Genomic DNA, 23,472 nt, shown 5'->3' on the forward strand with positions numbered 1-23,472 from the left:
CAGTTCAAGTACCCTAAAAGAAACAAACAGGGATCTTGAAGTGTACACGAAAACAAGTGATTAATTGACTCCTACATAGCCGGCCGCACTCATCTACTAAATTGTGCTAGAAATCAAATGACGACAACAAAATCACAGAAAAACAAAAGACCATCTGCACAAAAAGAACCATACAATCTACAATACCCGGTCAGTTCTCACAGTTGGTGATCAAGTTGCTACTGTACTACCGTTGAACTTCTCATGCTGATTACAATAAGTCGAAAAAAAAACAAAGCAAGCCCAGAAAAACCCCGAAGTCCTAACATAGTCGAATTGAGGGGTCACCCATGCAGAACAGAAACTAGACCAATGCAACACCCGAATTGAAAGTCTGTATGAATGCGTCAAAGTAGCAAGTTCGGATTTTCTGCAATATCTCGTGAAATTATGTGTGATGACGTTTTCTTCTTTCGTTTTGAAATCGTTTCGCCCCTCGGTGCCATTCTAAGTCGTGTTTTATCTGGTTTTCGAAGTCTAGAAATGAATGTACCCTCGGCTCGTGAAATAATTACGGTCGCTTCGCCGTTGGAGCGTGTCGTAAAGTTTCTGTTGTTCTTTGATCATTCGTTTATTGAAGAGTTAGAAGAATGGCGGAAGAATCGGCTCCGACAACGACAACCACAGTGGCTTCTAGCGACGAGAAGAATTTTGTCGTTTCTTTCATCCAGTTCATTAGACATAAAGTTTCGGCGAATCAATGTACAGAAGATCAAGTCGAGGCGTTAGAAGGTCTGCTTTTAAGAATCATCTAAGCTCTCTTGTAGACTCTTTGCTTGTATTTTTATCGGACATTTTGTGTCTTGGTTTTAAATTCCCGCTTCTTGCTCATTGCTATAGAAATTAAGCATAATTTAGACAAAATTGGCCCTAACAATTCGAAGAAATAGTTTTGTTTCTTCTGTTGTGGAACCATTTAGCATTTTATTTAATATATGTAGTTTTACATATATTTACACCAACCTCTCGAATTTTCTTTTTTTCATGTTCGGATCTTTTATTCAACTCCCCGATTCACTGGGTAGATGCATGTCTATTTGATTAAAATAAATTATTTCAGTAGCTGTACAATGTATGGAGTCAGCATTTGGTCTCACTGACGCAAATTATGCCTTCCAGCCCTCGAAGCCCCTTCTAGATGTATTCATTGCTGCAGAAGGACTTCCCTCTGTCAGTTTTTTTTTTGCTCCAGAAATATACTGTGGACATTGCTGAGCAGTACTTTAATTGAGATTTAGGGCGAAGACAAACTACCAGAACCAACAGAAGCTGAAATTGCCGAGGCTAACAAGCTGAAAGAAGAGGTAGTTTGTTGTTTATCATTGAACCTAATTTCTGGCGAAAGCTCAGTCTTTTGTTCGTTGCTTAGGGTAACGACCTCATGAAAGCGTCCCAATTTGATGCCGCCGTAAATAAATACAATGAAGCCATCAAACTGAACAGAGATCCTGTTTATTTCTGTAACAGGTAAGACCCACCACTAAGAAAGTCACTGCATTCGGAAACACTGTCTAGTGCTTTAGGGCTGCTGCTTACTGCCGTCTGGAACAGTATGATCTCGCGATCCAAGATTGCCGAACAGCTCTCGCTCTCGATCCTAAATATAGCAAAGCCTATGGACGGATGGGGTTGGCTCAGTTTCTCATTTGAATTCGTTCTCAAAATGAACGCTCAATAATTGATGTGTTAATATATGTAATGCGATGTTTATCATAAGTGATTACAAATGCTGTTGATCTTTTCACTCGTCGGTCATTTATCGGTTAGAACAATCGTGTAATATGATTCTATGATAAGCGTGATTATTTGGTTGAAACCTCTAACTGTTATTAATGATTACACCAACTTTTCCAAGAATACTTAGCAGGGAGTTTTATCGAGGAGTTGCTTTTAGGGGACACCGATTTGTACCATAAAGCACCTTATTTTGTCACTAAGCAATTTATTGTTGCGAAATTTGTAACAGAAGAAGAAAGAAAGAAAAAAAAATAATTTCCCGTAGGAAGTGAGATTTTTTGACTATTGACCTAGATACTTTATTTATGCGAAAAAAAAGTCATTTTCAAAACAAAGAAGAAATGTCGGGGCACATTTTAAAATCACTATTTAAGACTTGCCCTATCATGTCAAAACCGTTACGAGCAAGCTGTCGAAGCCTACAAAAAGGCGCTTGAGCTTGATCCAAACCAGGAAAGCTTCAAAAACAATTTGAAAATTGCTGAGGAGAAAGTTAAGGAGCTGGAAGCGGCGGCACAAGCGAGTGGAGTACCACCAGTGAGTCGGACAGTCAGGCATTTGTTTATCACGTGTATTTAGCATTTTTCATAAGTGTAAACTACTCTTATATTAGAATCCTTTCGCTGCTATGTTCGGACCTGGTGGTGCTGGTGGTGCTGGTGGAGCAGGATTACCGCCTGGTGTGGACCTCGCTTCACTCTTCAACAATCCACAAATGCTGAATATGGCTCAGGTGTGAAGATCCTCTTCGCCTTCCCAAAGTTTAACTAATTCCTGGTTGCTCTACCCAGTTTTTTAAACCAAATTAAAAGTAAAACCGTTCGTTTTGCTACTACAAAGTGCTTTTTTCTTTTTGTTAGTGCTTTTATTAAACATTACATAGTATCGACAGCGGTCACCAGTTGTTCCAAACAGAAAAATGAAAGGATAGAGCTTTGTCCACTGCAGAATTATTCTTCGTTTTTTTCTGGTTTCTTTTTGTTTTTAAAGGCAGCGCTGGTGGAGATTTTTGATGAGTTCTTTTCAGTACTTGATTGATTCCTTAGTTTGCAGGGAAAACAGTGAAAAATACTAAGCACCCCCTACAAATTTAGAAACTAGATGGATCAGGAGTTTAGTCAGTCGAGAAACGCTCACTTTTCCAGAAGTGGAACTTAAGAGTGTAAATTGAACTAAATTTCATCGTTATTACTATTAATATCGGTGTTAATCCCTTTGCGCACTCTGATTTCACTACTTGTAATGGTGTGAGAATTGGTTCGACAAGTTGACTGAGGAATATGGTATTTCCGTTCATCAGCTTTCTGTAGTTGTGGTGGACGTTTTGCGTTTTTGATGCGATAATGGCAAACTGCGTCTGGAACATGAATTAAATGTTGTTAACTGTGTACTCGTATGCAGGAATATGGGACATCAACTTGTCTTTCGAAGTTTTTTTGCTGTTGCTAACTTTTCTATACCCAATATAAATAGATAACATTTTTGTATATGTCATTCGCACTGTTGTAGGTTTTTTTTTGCTTTGATCTAACTTTTCGAGGCTCTTATGTTAGTGATATGAAAAAGGGCATAAAAATTCTTCAGCTACCGATGATGAACAATTTTTGATATTTGATTCAGACTTTAATGAACGACCCCAACATCCAGAACATGATGGGCCAACTTATGTCAGGTGGCGCTGGATTCGGAAATATTTTCCAAGCTGGCCAACAGGTAGTAGGTTCATCTCTACATACATATGAGTAGTGAGGTTTTCTGTTAAAGTAAAATTGAATTGTTCGAATAAGTGTCTTTGGATAAGAAGCAGGAAGCTCTTTTTCAATCACAAACGTTATCTTACATTTCTCTCGGGTTTTTTTCCTTTCCGCATCTCTCCTTTTCTTTTTCATAGAAGATTTATAAATACAAGTATAGAAAATTTGCGCAACTTCATTGATATCCTAGTTTGTAGAGGTGCCCGTGGTATACATGATGAAATCGGATCTTTTAATGTTTTTTTTTTTTGCCTACCCATACTAGCAGCTTTATAATATGTTTTGTATTGAGAGAATACTATTGTATCTGCTCATGTGCAAGGAAGAACATTTTGGTGTGTTGTATGACCAGGTGTTATTTTGCTCTTTGCACTTCATGATAGCATATTACTCTCGAGTAAATATAGTAAGTTTGAAACGACATGAAGCACGGTGCAGTTGCGTAAGCGGCTGAGCTCGAAGAGGCGTCGTAGACCGTAGCGGTTAGGATCGAGGGCTAGCACCATCCATAGCTGAATTTCGCGATGGTATCGCGTCGATACCAACTGCCGTCGTCACCGCATCGCTTCCAACTCACTCGCTTGAAGGTGTGCCCCCACGAATCTGGCGTGGTATTTTTCGTTTTTGGTGATTTTCCTTGGAGTATACCTGTATTAGGTTGTAGATTATGAATACAGGTGTGGTTCCGCTCATCTTTCCCTGCATCACTGTAAACAGACGGATCCGGAATTGCGATTCGTCGAATGAAATGAATTGCCGATAGGGGCGTCGAAATGGATTTCCAACAAATCGCAGGTGGGGCGAGGCGCAAGGGTGGCGCGTTACAATGGAGGACGTCGTAAGGAACCGCACTCCCAAGTCGTCTGTTTACAGTGATGCAGGAAGAGATGTGCGGAACCACCCCTGCATTCATAATCTACGACCCGATATAGGTATACTCCAACGAACCACGCCAGATTCGTGGGGTGATGCTTTAAGCAACTGTGCCGTGCTTTCGTGTCGGTTTGACCCAAATATAGCTTCGTCTCACTTTCTAGACGGAGATAAAAGTCCAAAACGGGCTGAGTGGCCAAGTTCTTTTGGCGGAATCAAAAGCGCCATAATATATTCTGCGCAACGTGCTTCTAATTAAAATGGATGTTGCTACTCAATATGCCCATTGATTGCTACTATTTATAGTTCCACATTATTCATCTATAGCTTGTCTTTTATTTTTAATTCCTATCAAGTTTTTTTCTAATGCTTGGGACTTTTATTGGCCATAGGAACAAAAGCTACTTCCGTGCACGCCAGCGATAGCGTGCTCCCCCTCTCTTTGAGAAAACTACGCATTTCTGCAGGTGAACCGAGTTACCTTTGTATAGATTGAGAAATTCTAGAGCAAATATGTACCTTTCACTCTATTGATAGGTTTTCAAATAAACAAGTTATTTAGAAAACAACTGTTTTTTCAGGTACAAAATAACAGCGACTTTTTTGAGCTCGGGGCACATTTTCTCAATCCAGTCAGAATTTCTGTATAGAACAACGAAAGTTAGGGCAGTTATGTACCTTTCGTTCTATTTCTAGGTTTTCAAATAACTAGGTTATTAAGGGCGAAATTTGCTCGTTAAGGTGACAATGCGACAAATATATGTCTCTTTGACCCCCTTCACTCACCCGGGAGGGGCCGGCTCCTCCTTATCGCACCTATGCTTCCGTGTGATAAATTCTCTTTCGCCACATAATGGGTCACACTTGAGCTTGTGATAATATCACGAAGTATTTTGAATTCCCGTGGCGCCGTTCCCATATTATACTGCCTCCTGATTTCTTTAGAATAATTTTTAATTTTTGTTATAATTCGTTATTTCTCTCTTTTCCAACGCGTTAGCAGCAAGAGCTTGGCAAAAAAAACGTGTTTAGCTCGCCCAACAAATGCAGCAGACGAACCCAGAGTTTGTTGAACAACTCAGACGACAATTCGAAGGTCATGGCCGAAGTGAGCTCTATTCGTTTTTGAACTGAACTTCCCTAAAGTTCAATTTTAAGATAATGAGAACGAAGAAGGTGGCGAGAACAACCAGCCGGATCAAAACCAACAATGAGAAATATTCAGGACACTGTTTCTGATTCCATTTTTCCTTTTCGGGGAATCTTTTTAACTCAATATCTACTTCTGTTTCTTGTTGTTCTCCTCATCTGTTGACATCGGAGCTTGATGCCGTTTGTGCGCTTAATAAGTGAGTCCTTAGGATTGTGATAAAAGAAATTTACGTCAATTTTTATTCATTTGTCACAAAAAGTAATGACATCCTGAACAAATAAATAACAGAATCTGTTACAGTAATATCGAAGAAAGGACACGACCCATTTGATTTTCATGTTACTACAAAGTATCACAGCTCGAAACTGATTAAGAGTGGAGAGCAGACTAAGTGGATAATTTTCACAAGTGTGTAGAGGTGTCCCGTAATTTAACAGATGACTTTTTGTATACATGAATCCCTGAGGAATTGGAGTGCTTTGTCGGTGAATTTCGGCCGACCTGAAATGTAATAGAATGGGTAGAGCTTGCAAATAGGTGGTTGAAAACTAGAAATAAGTGATTGTAAGACAGAAATTTGTCAGCTGAGTGTGCGGCGCCCTTATGCGTTTTTTAGTCTCGAGAAGAATTTGACGACTATCAGGCAAACGTTATAAAGCAAGAAATGCGGGCAATGCCATTCAGTCCTCTTCCAAAAACTCTACAAACCGCCTCATTCTCCTTCATTGTTGAATCATCAGGAAACAACTATTCTGGAAATAAGACAAGTAAGACTACTACATAGAGTTCGGTCAGGTAGTCATAACCTTCAAGAGGCGTTTGTAGCACAGTAGGTAAAGTGGGTCGGCTGCGATTACACAATCGGTGATTCGAAGCAGACGTAGAGCCAACCAAACCCCATATAACAAATGGTCTCTAAATGAGTACTAAACTCGTCTAGGGGTAGAAAAGTATCGATTTGATGCATCGCCTAGCTCCCGCAGGTCATTGTATAAGCTGCATAGGCGTTCAGATACTTCAAACGATTCTGAATTGAAGTCTGGCGTGGTGTCATATGTGCATCTCAAAGTGACGTACCAACTCTATACTCTTTGTTCTTGAATTTTTAATGGTAACTAGTAAATTCTGAAGCAACTTCTTCAACGAATAGTTGAGTTTTTACAATTTCCAGTTCTCCTGGTTTATCTTTTCTAAAGATATAAAATTGTCGCCTAAAATTGGAGGGTTAGGACAATGGAGCGGTCCCCATGACCACGGATTAGCAATTAAATCGAAGTTATGATCCCGAGATGTAGTTTATGCTCCAGTATAAAATTACTAGTTAGTTTCTGCTCTTGAACAGACCAATTTGCAAAGTGGTGGATGATTACTGCAGGGGTGGAATGAAGATAATGTACAGAATGATAAAGAATTTCATGAGATGACGTGAACACTTCTTCTTCTCACGCCTCATCTCGGTTCAAGCTCACCTGAGTAGTCAGCGTACGAGATCCACTCGAGATCGGGGCAGAACTGAGCGAGCATGTAGATAGATTTATCGGTGCAGGCGGTGCCGCGAATCCGAACTTCCCGTAGTGGACAGCGCCTTAAAAGATCGACTTTTCGGGAACCACAGAGAGAAGTGAAATCTGTGGAAGAGGCTACTTCACTATCCGGTCAGAGAAACGCTAACCTTGCAAGAGCAGCCATGCCCTTGTCACTGACCCACCGACATCCATTCAAATTGATACATCTCAACTGTCTGCAGTTATCGCCAAGAATCGAGAGGAACCGATCATCGACAGAAAGCATTTGCGATGTTTCGAGATCCTACAAAGATATTCTAGGGACTTTCTCTTGAAACCAGCATACCAAGAAATTGACGACGTTCAGCTTTTGAGAGAAAAGAGATAAGATATGTGGATTACGAGAATGAGTATGACGGAGCTTATTTCCCCTGAACGTCTTGAAACAAGGCGTGGGAAACGACCTTCCGTCATGATTTTCCTTACGAGGCACCTTATAAAGCAGATCCGTCGCTTTCGGGAGCGAGCGGACGGAAATCAATGAGGTGTCCTCAGTAGATTTTTCAGGTAAAATCAATGAATAGGCTGCTGAGGGTAACTGAAAGACGTTTCCCACCCCAATTTTCAAGACGTTTAAGGGTAATTGAGGGTGGCCACGGTCATACTTGTAGTCTAAGCTCTAACAGCCTTTTTCTGGAGAGATCCTGGCATTGTCAATTTCGTTGTATACTGTCTTTAAATGAATTAGAAGTCTCAAATATTTACAAGTAAATTTCGCGCCCCACGTGCAATAGCGAATAACACTCGGTAGGTGATCCTCATGCGACAGATCTTCAACGAACGAAGACGGGATCCTTGGGATTTGGCGCCACCTGTATTTTGGAGTTTTTTTTTTTTGGAAAAGGATATGAAGAGAATACGGAAGAATATATGTATAACCTGCAAAGTATCGCTGTAAAATATGTGTGCTCAGATGGTTGACATCGAGAGCGAGGTGCGTCAGGTTCGGCGTACATTCAGTGATCAACCGTAGAGAGTCATCAAATAGGCGGGGAGTAGCTACCTAAAATGTGAGGACTGGAGTGTTAGAACGATTATCTTTGTACGGGGCTCGGGAATAAAGCATCAATATGGAGTTCTAAATCTAAGTGAAATCGATAGAATAAATTTCTAGTTTTCAAGGTACGTGGTACGGCAGAAATAATTCTCACATTTCAAAGTAGCCACACGATATTCCCTAGACTTCTTTTTGAATGAACTCTTCTCGTTGGTCTAAATACCAAAGACGACGTTTGAACACCTCCACAAAAAAGTCACAGGGACTGTAGTAGGGTCAAAACGACATGAAGCACGTACGCAATTGCGTACGCGGCTTCTCTCGAGGCGCTTCGGTGGAGCGTAGCGGTTAGGAGCGTGTTGAAACCCTTGCTGGCACCACCCATCGCTGCAATTTGCGACGGTCCTGTCTCGGATCCAACTGGTGCGTCCACCGCGCCGTTTCGAGTGCGTACGCAAATGCACCGTAAGACTACATGCACTCGTGATTCATGTCGTTTTGGCGCGACTTTACAATCAGATGAGGGCGGTGGTCACGGAACTGCTTAAAGGCAGCATACCACGAGTCTGGGGTGGTACGGATTTCAGGTGGAGTATCAGTATAAGGTGTCGTAGACTCTGGAGACCGGGGTGGTTCCGCTCATCTCTTCTTGAATCACTGCAAGCATCCGGCCCATCTGAATGCTGTTTTGTACGATGATTTCTATTGCAGCGCGCCACCCATGCACGCGCAGCATCCCTTACTGCTTATCGGGGCAGCCCGAATTAATTTTCGACGTTGCAATAGGTGGCGTCGTACAAAACAGCATTCTGGAGGCGGCTGTTTGCAGTGATGCAGTGAGAGATGAGCGGAAGTACCCCCGCCTCCATAATCTACTGTGGTTTTCTATTAAGCGCAGATCCACCCATAACAAAAGCATTTTCTGGTCTGGAATACTTTCAGACCAGAAAATGTTTTTTCAGCACCACGTAAAAAAAACCTCGTGCGAAATATTAATAATATTAGATTATTAATCTGAACCTCGTGCGAAACACCCTCTGTGTGGCAGTCAATGATTTCCCCTTTTTGAATAAAGCCTTCACCACAAAGCCTTGATGCTCACCCGACCACGGCATGGTGACCACTGAAGAGTTTATTATGGGGATAGCACAATGATTTTTCGAAATTTGGAAATTATTTCTGGATGATTTCACTACCTTCCATCTTGTGAGGCTAATTACAACATTGATTTTCTGAGATCCATCGGTTCAGTTGAAAGAAAGTACAAAACATGTTCTTCTACATCATCCTCGAAACCAAGTTCTCCATGTTTGACATTGTGCAGTTATTTCCATTTTGGCTCCAATACGCCCTTGTCGGAGGCGAGCACTGCTATGCTCGGATCAAAATTCAACAGTAATCAGTGGTTCAACACAGAGCCATCAGATCGACTCCTTCGCTCCGTCTCTCCCGCAGGAACCACGCATCTATGCAACTGCGTCGACATTTCCTTTGGCTCTTAATCTATCGATCGATGGAACGGTAGCGCCGACGACCTCGTTGTTGTACAAAGACTTTGTATAATTGTCAACGATTTGAATTACTAGGTTGTTGAAAAAGCCGTGACGTACTTTTCTTTTGTTTTTCGGAGGTTATTTATACAAAGAACAAAGATCAATCAATGATACATTGCCCGTTTTGTTCCATGACCTTTGCCCATCTTTAAAGGCAATCTGGGGTGGTGCAATGCGCAACCGTTGCGCCCCGCCGTCGTAAGAAACAGTTCTGGGGTCGTCCGTTTACACTGATACAGGGAGAAATGAACGGAATCACCCTCTTCCCCACAATTTACGACCCCATATAGGCATAACCCACCTGAAAACCGGGGTAAAATGTAGTTGGAGGGGGGGGGGGGGGAAGCACTCTGACGCACCCAAATCGGATTGCTTTCCTACTGTACTTAGTGAGATTATTTGAGGTGATTCGTGGCGGGAACTCTACTGTGCCGGTACTGTTCCTGCACTCAGAGCGCGAAAAAGTAATAGAGCACAATTGAGTAGCAGAGTCAGTCGGGGCCCTAAAACCTAAGTATCAGTCTTAGAGGATCCACGGATGTAGATTGAATCTACTAAGAAAAAGGAAGACAGAGCTTGAACTACTACTGTTTTAACTTCACCGAGTCTTCCAAACAAGGGGAAAATGTAGTTGTGGAGCCACTCAGTGGCACCCTTACTTCTGGACGATCTGTCTTACTTTTTTTCTCTTAGTAACTTTAGCGTACATGTCATAGATCCTCTGAGATTAATGCTTAGGTATCAGGAGGGCCGTTGGGTTAGCCTTTATGAATGCTGTTCACATTTGCCTGCTGCGCGAGTTTAACGGGACTTCCACAAAATTGGGGCAAAATTGCTCCTTCCACAGCAATCCACGATCAGCGAGCCATTCGCCGAACTCCTCCCTCGACTTCGGTGCAAGCTCCGGCCAAGTGGCAATCAGTAATTTGAGTAAAGTCACGAAGAGTCAAGAAGTTAAAGACACCCATTATGCAAATGAATTGGTCTAACGACGAGAACGGTTAACGTGTTCTATGGACGTCTTTGCGCCTGTTGTGCTCCATGACCTTTTTCGCGCTCTGAACGCAGATATTACAGTAGTGGCACAGTGGAAATTCCCGCCACAACGACGAATGACACTAAGTACAGAAGAAAAGCAGTTCGATTTGGGTGCGTCAGAGTGGCTCCCCAACTATATTTTACCCAAAACCCGTACAACCCCAAAAGGTGATGCTTTTAAGTGAGCTCCAAGAAATTTTGACGGGTGATCATGTGTGGTCTCGTGTTGTTGTGATGGAACGGAACTCGTGTAAAATGTATAAAATGTAGTACGCGGAGGAGGCACTCAGAGGCGTCCTCTGGAAGTAAATAACTAAATCAGTAGAGGCCCTAAGACCTAAGCATTAGTCTTAGAGAGATCTATGACATGGAAGCTAAAGTTGTTAAGAGAAAAAAGGTAAGTTAGGGCGTCGAGAAATAAGGACCACTGTGTATTGCCACGCCCACCATACTCGCCTGAACTTGCGCCATCAGATTCCCACTTGTTTCGCCTTTTTCAAAACTCCTTGCGTGGTATAACATTGAATTCAGATGAGGCTTTAGGTCAGCACCTTACAAAGCTTTTGTCCGATGAAAACAGACTCTTCTATGAAAGGAACCTTGAAACTCACTTAATGATGGCAAAAGGTGATCGAGCAAAAAGGACAATATGTAATCGATCGATTTTTGTTTTTTTTTATATGAATAAATGATCTCTGATAAGAGAAATGGGTCATGACTTTTCCGACAACCTAATAATTCGCCGTTCTAGTCGCGACGAAACCGTTGTTCGTTACCACCGCCGTCACATCGTCGATAGAGCACGCTGTGCAACAACCACATGAATACAAACGTGAACAAATAACCAAATAAATATATGGATGCATAGGAGAAGCTGGTAAAGCTAGTCGATCAAAGAGGGAAGGCTGTTGTGGATGTTTTTCATCACGTGCACGCTTCTCCGGTTTGAAACAGTGAAATAAAATGAACATACTGTAAGTATTGTAATCTTGTTGCCAATGTACGGTAGAATCGTGCTAAGCAGCGTGTTCGCATTGTCGATGGCTGCCTGTAATATGACTCGGATCCGGTTGCCTTTGCGAAATCATAACGGGACCTCAATCCATCGTTTCCCTTCTTTTTCAATTTATATGAGCCCTGATAGAAGCATTGATGGAATGAGGTTGTTACGAAAGTTGTGAAATAAAAGACACCAAGAGGAACTAATCAGTAAGGAGTGGGATTACGGGTGCCTTGATATACTCGGGTCAAAACGATCTGAAGCCCGATGCAGCTGCGGTCCGTGGCACCGCTATGAGCGCCGTCGCTTACGCAAGCCTCTCAGGCTTAATCTCGCTTTGGCCTGACTATGGTGCAACCCTACCACATAAAACTATATGACTATATAAAATATCACATATATCCATCACTTACAATGCTAGCCTCGCGAATCGTCAGCTGTAGGTTGATGCTCTTGAGAAATGGCTGCGCTTCAAGGCTGCGTACTAACTCAAAAGGGTTCTCGTCACCATTTACAGAGATGCGAAGCGAATGCACCGTTGGTGGGAGTTCTGGCAGGATTATGAAGTAGTTCCCTGGAAGTCAGTGATCAAATGTGCTGCACTTTACAAAATTAAGAAACTGTACTAGAATTTTTTTCCAAATATTAATACAGCATTTGAATGTAGCACAACATTCACAGATGACTACGAACACATTCGACCAGACTGACGCGATGCGTGATGGAGGAACTGTGCCGTTGAACGGCGATTCGTCAACGTTCGTTCAAAGAGCAGGGTACCAGTCGCGCCGGCGCATCGCAACGGACTCCTGAAAGCGTTCGATGATTGCTGCACATACCGTATAGATCAATGTCGCGTAAGTTGAAGCCGTCGATTCTGAACTGCATAGCCGGTGGAAAGTCGTCATAGCTCTGAAAAAGCATAGAAAATTCTACAACGGAAATATTGCCAAGTTATAAAGTCTGTTAGGATAAGTCTAATCTCCGTGCACTCATTAAAACAACTGTGGCTGGAGTTCTGACAAGCTGTGATTCCCCCATCCCCTCAACAATCTATGATTTCATTCAATTCCCGTGACTCAGTGGAGTGAGGCAAGGGAATTTCGTCTCAACGTGACCGCCATATGATAGACGACAATTGTTCACCTCATTGAAAAATCGCGCTAGTGAGAGTTGACACACGTTCGGACATTGTGTGGAGAGATGTTGAAGCGCTGCTGCAGGATCGGCTAACGAAGGTAAAAAATCCAGTTCTAGTACCTAAAACAGCTACTTCGACAAAAATGTTTGTGTATTATCCTAGATAGATATGATTCTAGAATGGGAATTTTGACGATATGCGAATCCTATTTCTTTCTGTAGTATGGAAGGATTTGTATTCATATTTGTAATATTTCCGAGTAAGATGGGAAAAATCGCAGTGACGAAGGATTGGCTCCGAATGTTACGCGTGCAACTCAACGCACTCCCCTCCCTTGCATGACACGGATCCTATCTTTTGTTGAATGTATTCGACAAGTTTAAATAGCGCTTTGGCACCTTCGCCCAGCTCTCAGAGCTTGCAAGATTCCCATCGCGGGCATAACAGCCAGCGCAACTGAACGACAAGTCAGGCTATCTGTAACGGTCAGAAGATGACTTTAAAAGAACACATTAGAAGCAGCATATGACAAAATTGACGATGTTGAGGTATCTGTGGGACAATATCAGAGTTCTTTATGTAGATTACGAGTATGAGTGTGGCAACGTTCTATTACCCTTAATCGTCCAGAAAAACGGCGTGGGAACCGCTTTAGTTCCTACAAGGTACGTTAGAACGGGTCATTCTCATGCAAGCCCTAGTTCTCGAAGCCTATTCGTTGGTTTTACTTAAATAGGTTGCTGAGGAGACCTCATTGATTCTAAGCTGCCCGCTCCTGGACGCAACTCATGCGCAAAGGTGATCCGTTCTAACTTGTATAGGAGTAAGCGCCGTTTCCCACGTCTTTTTTTTTCAGGACGGAATAGAGGGAATCGAGTGTGGTCAGAATAGTCTACTGGCAGAGCTCTATGTTGTCTCAGATCCCAACATCGTCAATTTTGTGATATGCTGCTTTAAAAAAGCTGAGGTATATGGTATGGAATTTACTGGATTAGATTTGTGGCATGGAGAACGACAGCAGATGATATCTGCTGTGCATGAGGAATGACTACATTATTCTCGAAAAAAAGTTCTTTTTCCTGCTTGAATAATTCTTAATAATTGCATATTTTTATATTGATACTTTTACATACTCGTAACCGTTCTCCAACGTAGTAGGCGATGTCATAAAGGGCCTGGTCGTCTAGTGATCTGCAGTGATTGAGGTAAAGGCAATGAATGTTGGGGTTCCTTTGAACGAGGAAGCGAATTCCGAGACTCGTTACCTGAAAAATGCGCTGATTTCAATGAGAATAGCAGTGCATTCTCAAACACTTTGAATACCTTAATAATAGTAAATTTGTAACCAATAGCAATAACATAGTAGTTTAATAGCCGTTTTTCTTATTTGTCTTAGAAGAAGCGGAGAAACAATAGATGTTTTTCACAAGAAAGCTAAGCTGGCGTCACAAAGGTCCCGGCTTAAATTGCTGAACTTAACAGAAAATAGATAGAACTGTTTCTTACCCTGGCACACCCGCTAATGTCCACAGTGTGTAGATGCGGACAATGGACGTCCGTAAGTCCAGCATCGGTCAGCTGATACATCGCACGTAATTCGAGCTGTAGCAGGTTCTTCTGACCTGATGTCACCGTCCGTACTCCCTGGAATAGGACAGCTGTATAGTGTAACTAATACTTAGCATTAATGGTATTAGGTTGGGCACTTATTTGTTAACACACTCATACCATTCGCAACTTCACAGTTTCTTAATCACACTTTGACAATCCTCCGTTGATGTACTCGCCATGAGTGCCTATCGTAGTGCTAAATCCTTCTGTAAACGATACAATTCCTGGAGACCGGAAGGGAAGAAAATTTGCTAGGAATGAAAGAACAACTCAACAGCGGATTTATGCTCAGTTGAACAGTTTTTGGTTAAGAGAATGCTCAAGGGTACGGAACAAGTGGTGGTCTGAAGGAAATAAGAAGGTCGGGGGCCAACCCAACCAACCAGGGCCTGAAGTTGGCAGCGAGTGTCCGAAGCGACATTGGAATTATGATCGTCCCAGAATGATGGAACATTGTGATAGGCACTCACTGTGAATACATCGACGGATGATCACCAATGTGTGACTTAGAGGCTATAGAATGTAAAGGGGTTCCTCCGAGGTTAATCCCTTTGCTGGATCCGTCGCTTTGTCTTAGAACTGACTGCGAAGCGTTGGAAAGTGTAAAAGAAGTCTGTTTTAGTGCCCATATTCGAATTTCTCGGAATCTTGGGACATTGGATTTATGGCGTAAGTTAGATTGCTGGAGCTTAACTACTGTGGCTACGAGTCACATACGAAATCCATGCTGCTGTATGCTTGTTTTTAGTTTTAAAGAATAGAGCTTTCTGAGCCGATAATAACTCCCACTTCCTACTCTTCTTCCAGTCCCTCATAATCACACACTTCGTACCGAGAGGTCTACCGCTGCAGGAAAATATATGTGGCTTTCGTTGGATCAACATACAGTTAAGCTTGGGACAACTTGGGAAATTTGAAACAAGAAAGCATAGCAATAACATAGTAGTTTAATAGCCGTTTTTCTTATTTTTCTTAGAAGAAGCGGAGAAACAAGCGTTCATTTTTGAAAAAAAAACAATGAAAGATGTGGTCTGAAAATTGCGGAAATACAGACTTTCCAATCGCTTTTTAGAGGAAACCCAAAAATAGCGTTTAGTTTTCTAGTAGAAGAGGAATTGCTTTCTCTGCGTGCTAGCCTTTCAATGCCTCTGAAAAGCTCATATTATTGGCTTCTAGATGAAGTTTCGGCATTTCTAGATAAATCCAGCAATTGATTTCCCAACTATTCCGCACAGCTGATCAGTACGACATTTCGATGCGGCGAGCAGCTGGCCAGCCGCACATCTGTCAGCGGTTATTGAAAAGAGAGTTGAACATTACGTAACCATCACCAACCTTGTCAGTAACCCTTGGACATTCCACTAAGGTGATTCTTTCGAGGCGTTTATTGTTGGCAGTGAGAGCGGCTAGCATTGAATCGGAGAGATCCTCACTGAGGTAGAACTTCAACTCGGTGAGGTTATCCGCGAAAGACGGTGAAGACACTAGTCGATCACAATCCTGTGTGGATAACTAAAAAAAGGGGATTAATTCTTAGTTTTGATGGGTCAGCTGAAGAAAGCGAAACTAACCTGATCATGATTGGTGAAGAATTCAAGCAATTTTTGTTTGCATTCGATCGGAATCAGTGCCAGATGCTCGTTTAGTTGGTGTTGGCAGACAGCCGATAAACAGATGTTGAATAAAGACTTTACCATTGCTTAGAAAAGGTGGATATAGAGCAGAAACGAGGATTATTGGGGGAAATTATGAATACCAGCCAATGGGCGCTCGGGTCAGACCGACATTACAAAGTGAGTACCTGAAAAAGAGTTCGAACATATCCGGAAAGGTGAATCTGTGAATGGAGACGAGTTCAAGAAAGCAAACACTTATGATCTGCTCAGAGAAAACACATCAAGGATTTCCAGAAGTGCTTGCAGTTAACACATTAAGAAGAGCAATGCACGGGAAGAACGTATGAAACGCAATGACAGTTTTTGCTCAACCCTCCTTCAGCAGCACAGAGCGCCTCATGTGATCAACAGGAGCGCAGACAGAATCTGAAAGTCACGTTGCAGGATTTGCACTTACGGACTTCTTGAAATTGATGATGCTAGTCGGCTTCTTGTCAACAAAATGTTCAGAAAATTTCCACGAACGTTTCTTGTACGCTGGTGTAGAAAAGAAAAAAGCGAAAAGCAAATACGTACAATTAAGAAAGATTCAGCTATGAGATGTACGTGGGAAAAACACTACTAATAAAACTACAAGGCTACAAGCCAAAACTACATGATCGTTAAAGATGAGAAAGATAAAATTTCTTAGCTTTACTTATCCAGATTTTGTAAAAATAAACTAGAAGAGACTATAATTTAAATTCGTATTTTATTATCGTGAAAAAAATGCGCAGATGTTACCTCAAAATCTTCACTTTCTGGATTGGAAATTAGCTTAATTGTCGTCCATACAGTTATCACATATTATAATGAAATGTTAGGAGAGTGAAATGATATAACTTAAAGAAATCATACGATTGGTTTATATTTATTTACTGCATGATTACTCTTACGTGTAAAAACTAACAATAACGATCCCATCACCTGTATCACCTGTGCTCCCTTCGTTCATCGATTTGCTCGAGCGGGCACCAGTAATACTTCCATTTGTTTCGATCGCGCGCAAGTGTTGTCCAGTGGCTTCTCTTCTTGAGAGGCTTTCCTTGGCATATGCGGCAGCGTCTTTGATCTTCGATCGGTGACGGAGTGAACTTCCAATCCCTTCTTGACTTGCGTAATGCGGGATACTCCTAACATCACCTTTTCAGTTGCGTCTTGTATGACATAGATAGCGTTTTCTTCGTGCTTGCGACACGCTCAAATTTCTGAAGCGTAGGTCAAAGCAGAAGAACGCTGGAGTTGTGAGCACGGAGCCAGATGTTCTTAGCCCTCTTCACTACATCCTCGATGGTCTTATATGCTCCCCAAGACGTTCGTTTTCTCCTGCTCAGCTCTGAGGTCAGGTTGTTCATCATGTTCATTTTCCGACATTGACATACATAGCTGGAGCATTTAGAACATCGTCTTGTCCAGTTTGTCAATCAGAAACCTATCCGACCCTCATGAGCATCGTCTTGTGCAGTTTCAGCTGTAGACCGATCTTTTTACATGTTTAATTAAATTCGACCAGAATTCGTTCCGCTTGATTGTACTTGATGTTGTCAGAATGATGCCATCTGGAAATCGAAGGCAGTGTAAATGTCTGCCGTCAACTTTCACTCCCATGTTATCCTATTCCAATCCTTGCGTTGCGCTCTTGAGTGTGGCTCTAAATATTTTGGGTGAGAGTGCGTCATCATGACAAAGCCCTCCCCTCATGTCGATTGTGACATTATTGAGAATAGAATAGAAAATATAATGAGGAAATTTTGGTCGTGAAGTATCTTTATGTATGGAGTGGGCACCTGGTAGTCCAATGCCTCAACCGCTTCAGTCTCAACTGAATCGAAGGGCTTCTTCATTTCGATTAAAGTGAGACATAACGGCATCTTGTACTCTCACGATACTTCTATGACTTTTAGAACGTATGTAGTATGTTGTCACTGTACGTTGTCATTCGTACTAAATCTTTTTTGAAACCCCGCTAAGATGCTCACACGGCTGCCCTTCATCTAATGTTCTCTCTATCTTGTTTAGTATTATTCTTGTGAAAAGATTGCAGATGAGAGACAGTAAGCAGATTAGGCGATAGTTGCTGTTGCCATGTCGGTCTTCTTTTTATACAACAGCACGGTCTTGCTTGTTTCCAATGCTTAGGAGCCTTGAAATTCGACAGATAAAGAGTGGTGAGTCTCGCTAGTATATTGAACTGTGGACTGGTGGTAGGTTCTTCAGATGTTCAGAATTGATTCTGTCGGGACCGTGTGAAGTACGATTCTTCTCCAACATGATGGCATGTCGGACGTTGGAATGGAAAAGCTCTGGAATAACATTCCCTAGATTCAGTTCTGAGATAGTAATGAGGCAAGCGGACGTGGCTGTCGAAAAGATCAGAGTAGAAACTGTGAATGACTTTCTCAGTCCCTTTCTCGATGCTTTAGGTTTTTCCATCTGGGTTCCGGAGAGCATTCATTTTTGTTTTACGACCGGCAAAGTTGCGACAAGAGTAGCGAGTCCTCTTACCCGCTTCTGCAGCTTCAGCCAACACTTCTGCTCTTATCTCTTTGAGGTCTTCCTTTATCGCCTCTCTGCAAAGAATTGCGAGCTCGGACGTGAGTTCTTGGTTGCAGCTCTTGCAGCTCCATGCTGACATATCAGTTCTAGAACTTTCGGAGACAGGGTTCTCTTGGTGGTTTTGAAACTCTTCGCTTTCCTCATACAGTCGCGAAATTGTTCTACAAGCCGTTCATGTTCGTCGTCGATGTTGTTCATGACGGTGTCTTCCCAAAAGCCGACAGCGACAGAGATCCCAGTCGCTGGGGACTTCTTCTAGAAAACGCAAGTTTTGCAAACGCAGAAATCCTTCAGTTCCCTAGAATATTACGCAATCACTAGTACTGGATTTTCATATATTCATAGTGCATGACTCATTTCCTGTGGAAGAACTAAGGTACAGTTCTTGACTAATCATTTTTCTCCACAAAGAATGCGGTAAGGTATTCGAGATGTACGTATGAAAGAAAAATGAGGGACGGCAGCATCAAAGGATTTACAGGACGATTGTTGCATGGAAACAAAATTTGCCGACACATTGAGAACGGAGCTCGCACGACATCCAGGTTTCGTTGAAAGAAAAGGATAATGTAATTGTCTTGATCAAGCATGCACCAGAACGTTCGGCCTTAATTCAGAATTTAAGGTTTTTCGGAATGTATGCAGCCCACACAATGACTCGAGATGACCAACTTATGCATTAAATTACTGTCTTTATCCATCCAAACAAGTGTTATACCATTTATCGACCGCGGCAGATTAATACTTGACTTACTGACGTAAGACTTACTTGCCTCTGTTCCATATCAAAGTTTTGATACAGGCCTAAGATGACTTGTTATCACCGCGCTGCAGCCTTTCCAGGTTTTCCTCACCTAAAAGAGCGGAATTCAAATTTTTCTAAGTCTTGGAAACTTTTTGTTTTAGGAACTGCACAAAATGAGTTCGTAGACTTGCTTTTTTTGCCAAATTAGTAGCACCACTAGCAGAAATGCAAAAAAAAAGAAAACGTAAAATAACGATAGCAAAATGTTATTGAAATGTGACCGGAAAGAACACGGTCCCTAAACTGGAAAGAACACGGCCCGATTTCTTGCTTTGCATTCCAATTTTTATTTTTCCAAGGTTACCGGATATGCATTGATACAGGGAGAATTAAGACAATTTTTCAATCTTTTGACAATAGCTATATGCGCAACGACTAATGAGAGGAGAACGAAAAACAATGGCAACTGTGAAGAACAGAATGCAGCTCGTCAATATCGTCGTTGGTCATCTGAGATATTTGATCATCGAAAAGTTCTTCGCTCTCCCTAAATTCCATGAACACCATTAGAATGGTTTAACGTAATATTCAAGCGCATTTGTGCTTTTTTCAAGATCAAATAAGCACCTTTCTTAAGCTTTTCTTATAGCGCGGAGGCAGCGATGAGACGAAGAGGTGATAAACAGTGCAAAGAGGAGACGAGGACAAAAAAAGAGAGAAAGACGACAGAATACGAAAGAAAACATTAATATTCAAACAACAACGAGAACGGAGTGCTTATTTAAAAAAATACTTTCCAAAGCATAAGTCGAGTGTTTTCCTGAAACGGAGCAAGACAAAATTTCTAGTTCAGAGGGCAGAAGTGAATTTGTGGCTGCAATCTTCTGCAACAAAAGAAGTATGCAGGATATACCCTTCTTCTATTCTTTTCGAATAATTGAGATATACGCTGGACATAGTTACTGATTTCACTACTTCATACAAACAATAATTCGATTACTGTATAAAGTTGCTTGACGCACACAGAATCACGTGAATATGCCACATATTCTTGACCAGTGATTCGTAACTGGTAACTCCACCTACATGTGCAGAAACTAGTGAAGCCTATACGTAGATCAAAAAGCTTTGTTCCTGACTAGGAAATAAACCCCGCTTACTCGCTCCTTATTCATTGTAGAGTGTAATAACCCTAGTTATTACACTCTACAATGAATGAGGAGTGAGCGAATCAACAAATACCGTAATCTAGCTTTGCAGAAAAAAAACTTTAAAAATGATACGAATCACCAGAAATATTTTCTAAATGTTGTAGTAACAGCTGGCACTAGTATAATATAATAAAAGCGGGGAAGAGCTTTTATTAGAAAGCACAATTTTTCTCGACGAGGATGGCTTTGAGAGCTAACGAAATGGGCGAAAACCGTGTTTTTAACGCGACACGACCCGGTGTTTTTGTTTTGGGAGGAGGTACTTATTGACAGCGGCGGTTTTCGAGACCAAGATGTCCCGTGATTGTTCTGGATGAGTGTGTGGAAGTCACACGGAACAGATCAGGATGATTTGTGATGGTTCACGACACTTCCTGCTTATCTTCTGGAGAGATTGAGAAAAATGAGATGGAAGTCAAAAACCCAGCATGATATGCGCATGTTTGCTTAGCCTAAATTTACATGGGTCTATCATTTTTCATTAAACCTTTCATTCTGGATTTGAACGTACTGTTCAGGGGGTTGTCGATGTCAACGTAGCGTTCAGGGGTTTCTATCTAGTAGATAGTAGTAGATAACTCAGTGTTAGATAAAACTCGCGAAACGAGAAAAATATTAAGAATTTGATCATATTGATTTGAAATGAATTTTATTTCGCATCTTCACTGTGGTATCTGTACACGGCGTCCGAGTTCTATTTACCAGTAGAGAAAACCAACATCGAACCACTCCTCCTCCATTCAACGCCGCGTTTAATTCTTTGTAGAAGTATTTATGTATAGTGCAGAACTGCATTGGAATGACTAGGGCGGCAGACACAGAATATATCAAACGAATTGTTACTTTTTATTCCCTCATAAGAAGTCGAACAGAGGGAGAAACATGATCCCTTGGACATGAGGAACAGTTGTCGCCAGAGTTTCAACAACCACCCAGAACTTTGTGTCGCAGGGATAGATAACACGATTCTATTCTACGGGACGAAAATCAAAATTCGACGCAAAACCAACATCGAACCACTCCTCAATAGTTACATTTTGTTTGGCCGTATTTAGACTGAACGCAGGCAGGTCGCAGCCGTCAAATATAGACATCTGCTCATTACTTGTTCATCAGCAACAAGTTGCCGTAGTTTGGTGCCGGAGAACCTTGGCTACGCTTGAAGAGCTATTACATACTAGTCGTCAACAGCTGAATAGACAATATCTTTATTCATAAACTCTGTTGCGAAATATGAAGGTCACAACAAAGTACGGAAGTACTTCTGAGTGCATGACGAGCATCGGCTTCTGGTTTCTTTTTGAGTTCACAAGACAGAGGCGGCGCAGCGGTAAGTACCTGCGACCATGGTTTTACTGTCTAGAGATCGAAACTTTTCAAAGCGAACCAAAATATCATATCCTTGACTTTTTGATTGACATGATTTTGTACCAGACTTTTCTCCGATGGTAAGAACACTGAAGATATACACCGACTGACCTCTGCAAGTTATCGCAAGCACCGCATATAGGTTCATAAATATCTAAAATTGCGTGAAAAATTGAAAGTTTGTGTTCATAAGTGAGAAAAACCACAGGGCTAATGTTAGGCTCCACCGGCATCGCAAAATTGAACGTATTAACATCCGCATTCATCTGTTGCTTGATGAGAAACGATATTTAGTATAAACGTGAAGTATAGCAACATTTAACTCCCTTACGTAATATTTGATAGGGCCGCGTAAATAACTCCGATTGTTATCTACACGTGATGGCCCTGCTTTCACTAAAAGCAATCAAACATCTCAGCATACGCCTTTGGAGCGTAAATACTATATAGCTTGCATTGTTAGATGGCACACGCTTCTCAAACATTCTGCGACGCTGTTTGCTGCGGGAAACACACATCAGAGGACGTGCCGTCATCAGCACCAAATTACACCATATGCAGCGAGGGTGCTGATGAGAAAAAAGTAGGAGGCTTTTTTTTCTGCCAATAAATATAAACAAGTGAATAGTTATAATAAGTGGCTGTGAAAGACGACTACTACAACGGTGGAGGACATCTAGGAGTGCATTCTCATGACTGCAAAGGACTCAAAATCCGGATCGGAAGTGCTCACGGACCTATAGAGTCTGCTGAAGATTATCACACTACACCTTTGATGATAAACTCAACTGTGCTCAGCCAGCACTAGTTTGTTGTCGGAATTGGCGGGAACACTAACATAGGAATCCAAAAACAATCCTATGTCCTTGGAAATGGTGTTATCGAAGCAAACGTCGAACAACGGTAATCGTATTGTAGACCTTTGCGAGTATCCAGATTTCATCATTGATTCCATTTTAAGAGGAATCGTCGACGCCATCACGTTAGTCAAAAGGGTGACCCCTTTTGACGTCTGAAGAGCAGAGTCAGCGGAAGAGAACGATTTCGAAATATCAGCTCGACCATGTTTTGAAGGAACATATCTTTGTCGAAGGTCCGAGATTCTAGAGTAGTGTGGGACGTCGCATTCGATTCGATCTACCGCCCAATTCTTCTGAGTTCGGAAGTACGTTGTCAGAAAAGAAGTTTAAGAGTTCAACCTCCCCCGAACATTGCCACAGCTGTTCAGAGGATCGAAGAATGCAGAAAGAAATTCTGCCTATAGGTATCGACAAATATTGGAGTGTGGACTAAGAAGAAGCTTAATGGCGCCGACTCGATCATTACTTATTTTCATATTATTATTTGTATTGTATTATTGTATGCTGCAAAGAAAACGCTACCGATTTCAATTTAATTTAACGGAGTAAAGCCTGTGGTTTGCTGACACAGCACAACGGCAAAATGTAGAAATGTCCACTTATTCGCAACACTAGA

General features: G+C 41.8%; 2 protein-coding genes across 3 annotated transcripts; one reads left to right on the plus strand and one right to left on the minus strand.

Moving 5' to 3' along the window:
* Positions 1–629: 629 nt before the first annotated feature.
* On the plus strand, positions 630–5,617 carry RB195_017940 (uncharacterized protein; the record flags this gene model as incomplete). The annotated part of the gene is made up of 10 exons (XM_013448466.2): positions 630–771; positions 1,100–1,209; positions 1,278–1,343; positions 1,409–1,506; positions 1,563–1,667; positions 2,151–2,313; positions 2,390–2,509; positions 3,397–3,489; positions 5,436–5,511; positions 5,562–5,617. 10 exons carry the CDS (start codon positions 630–632, stop codon positions 5,615–5,617), a joined length of 1,029 nt encoding a protein of 342 aa, XP_013303920.1.
* A 65-nt stretch (positions 5,618–5,682) lies between these two features.
* Positions 5,683–16,158, minus strand: RB195_017941 (uncharacterized protein; the record flags this gene model as incomplete). 2 transcript variants are annotated; one of them, XM_064185151.1, is made up of 13 exons in its annotated part: positions 5,987–6,057; positions 7,026–7,141; positions 7,229–7,365; positions 7,827–7,933; positions 8,001–8,124; positions 11,683–11,757; positions 12,123–12,283; positions 12,549–12,621; positions 12,856–12,969; positions 13,984–14,115; positions 14,357–14,494; positions 15,797–15,973; positions 16,033–16,158. In XM_064185151.1, the coding sequence occupies 13 exons, from the start codon at positions 16,156–16,158 to the stop codon at positions 5,987–5,989; spliced, it is 1,551 nt and encodes a 516-aa protein (XP_064041032.1). The 2 variants fall into 2 exon arrangements, with proteins under 2 accessions (XP_064041031.1, XP_064041032.1); XM_064185150.1 differs by lacking the exons at positions 5,987–6,057; positions 7,827–7,933; positions 8,001–8,124 and adding an exon at positions 5,683–5,744.
* Positions 16,159–23,472: the final 7,314 nt, after the last annotated feature.

The sequence above is a fragment of the Necator americanus genome, chromosome II (assembly GCF_031761385.1).
Source record: "Necator americanus strain Aroian chromosome II, whole genome shotgun sequence".
NCBI classification, from domain to species: Eukaryota; Metazoa; Nematoda; class Chromadorea; order Rhabditida; family Ancylostomatidae; genus Necator; species Necator americanus.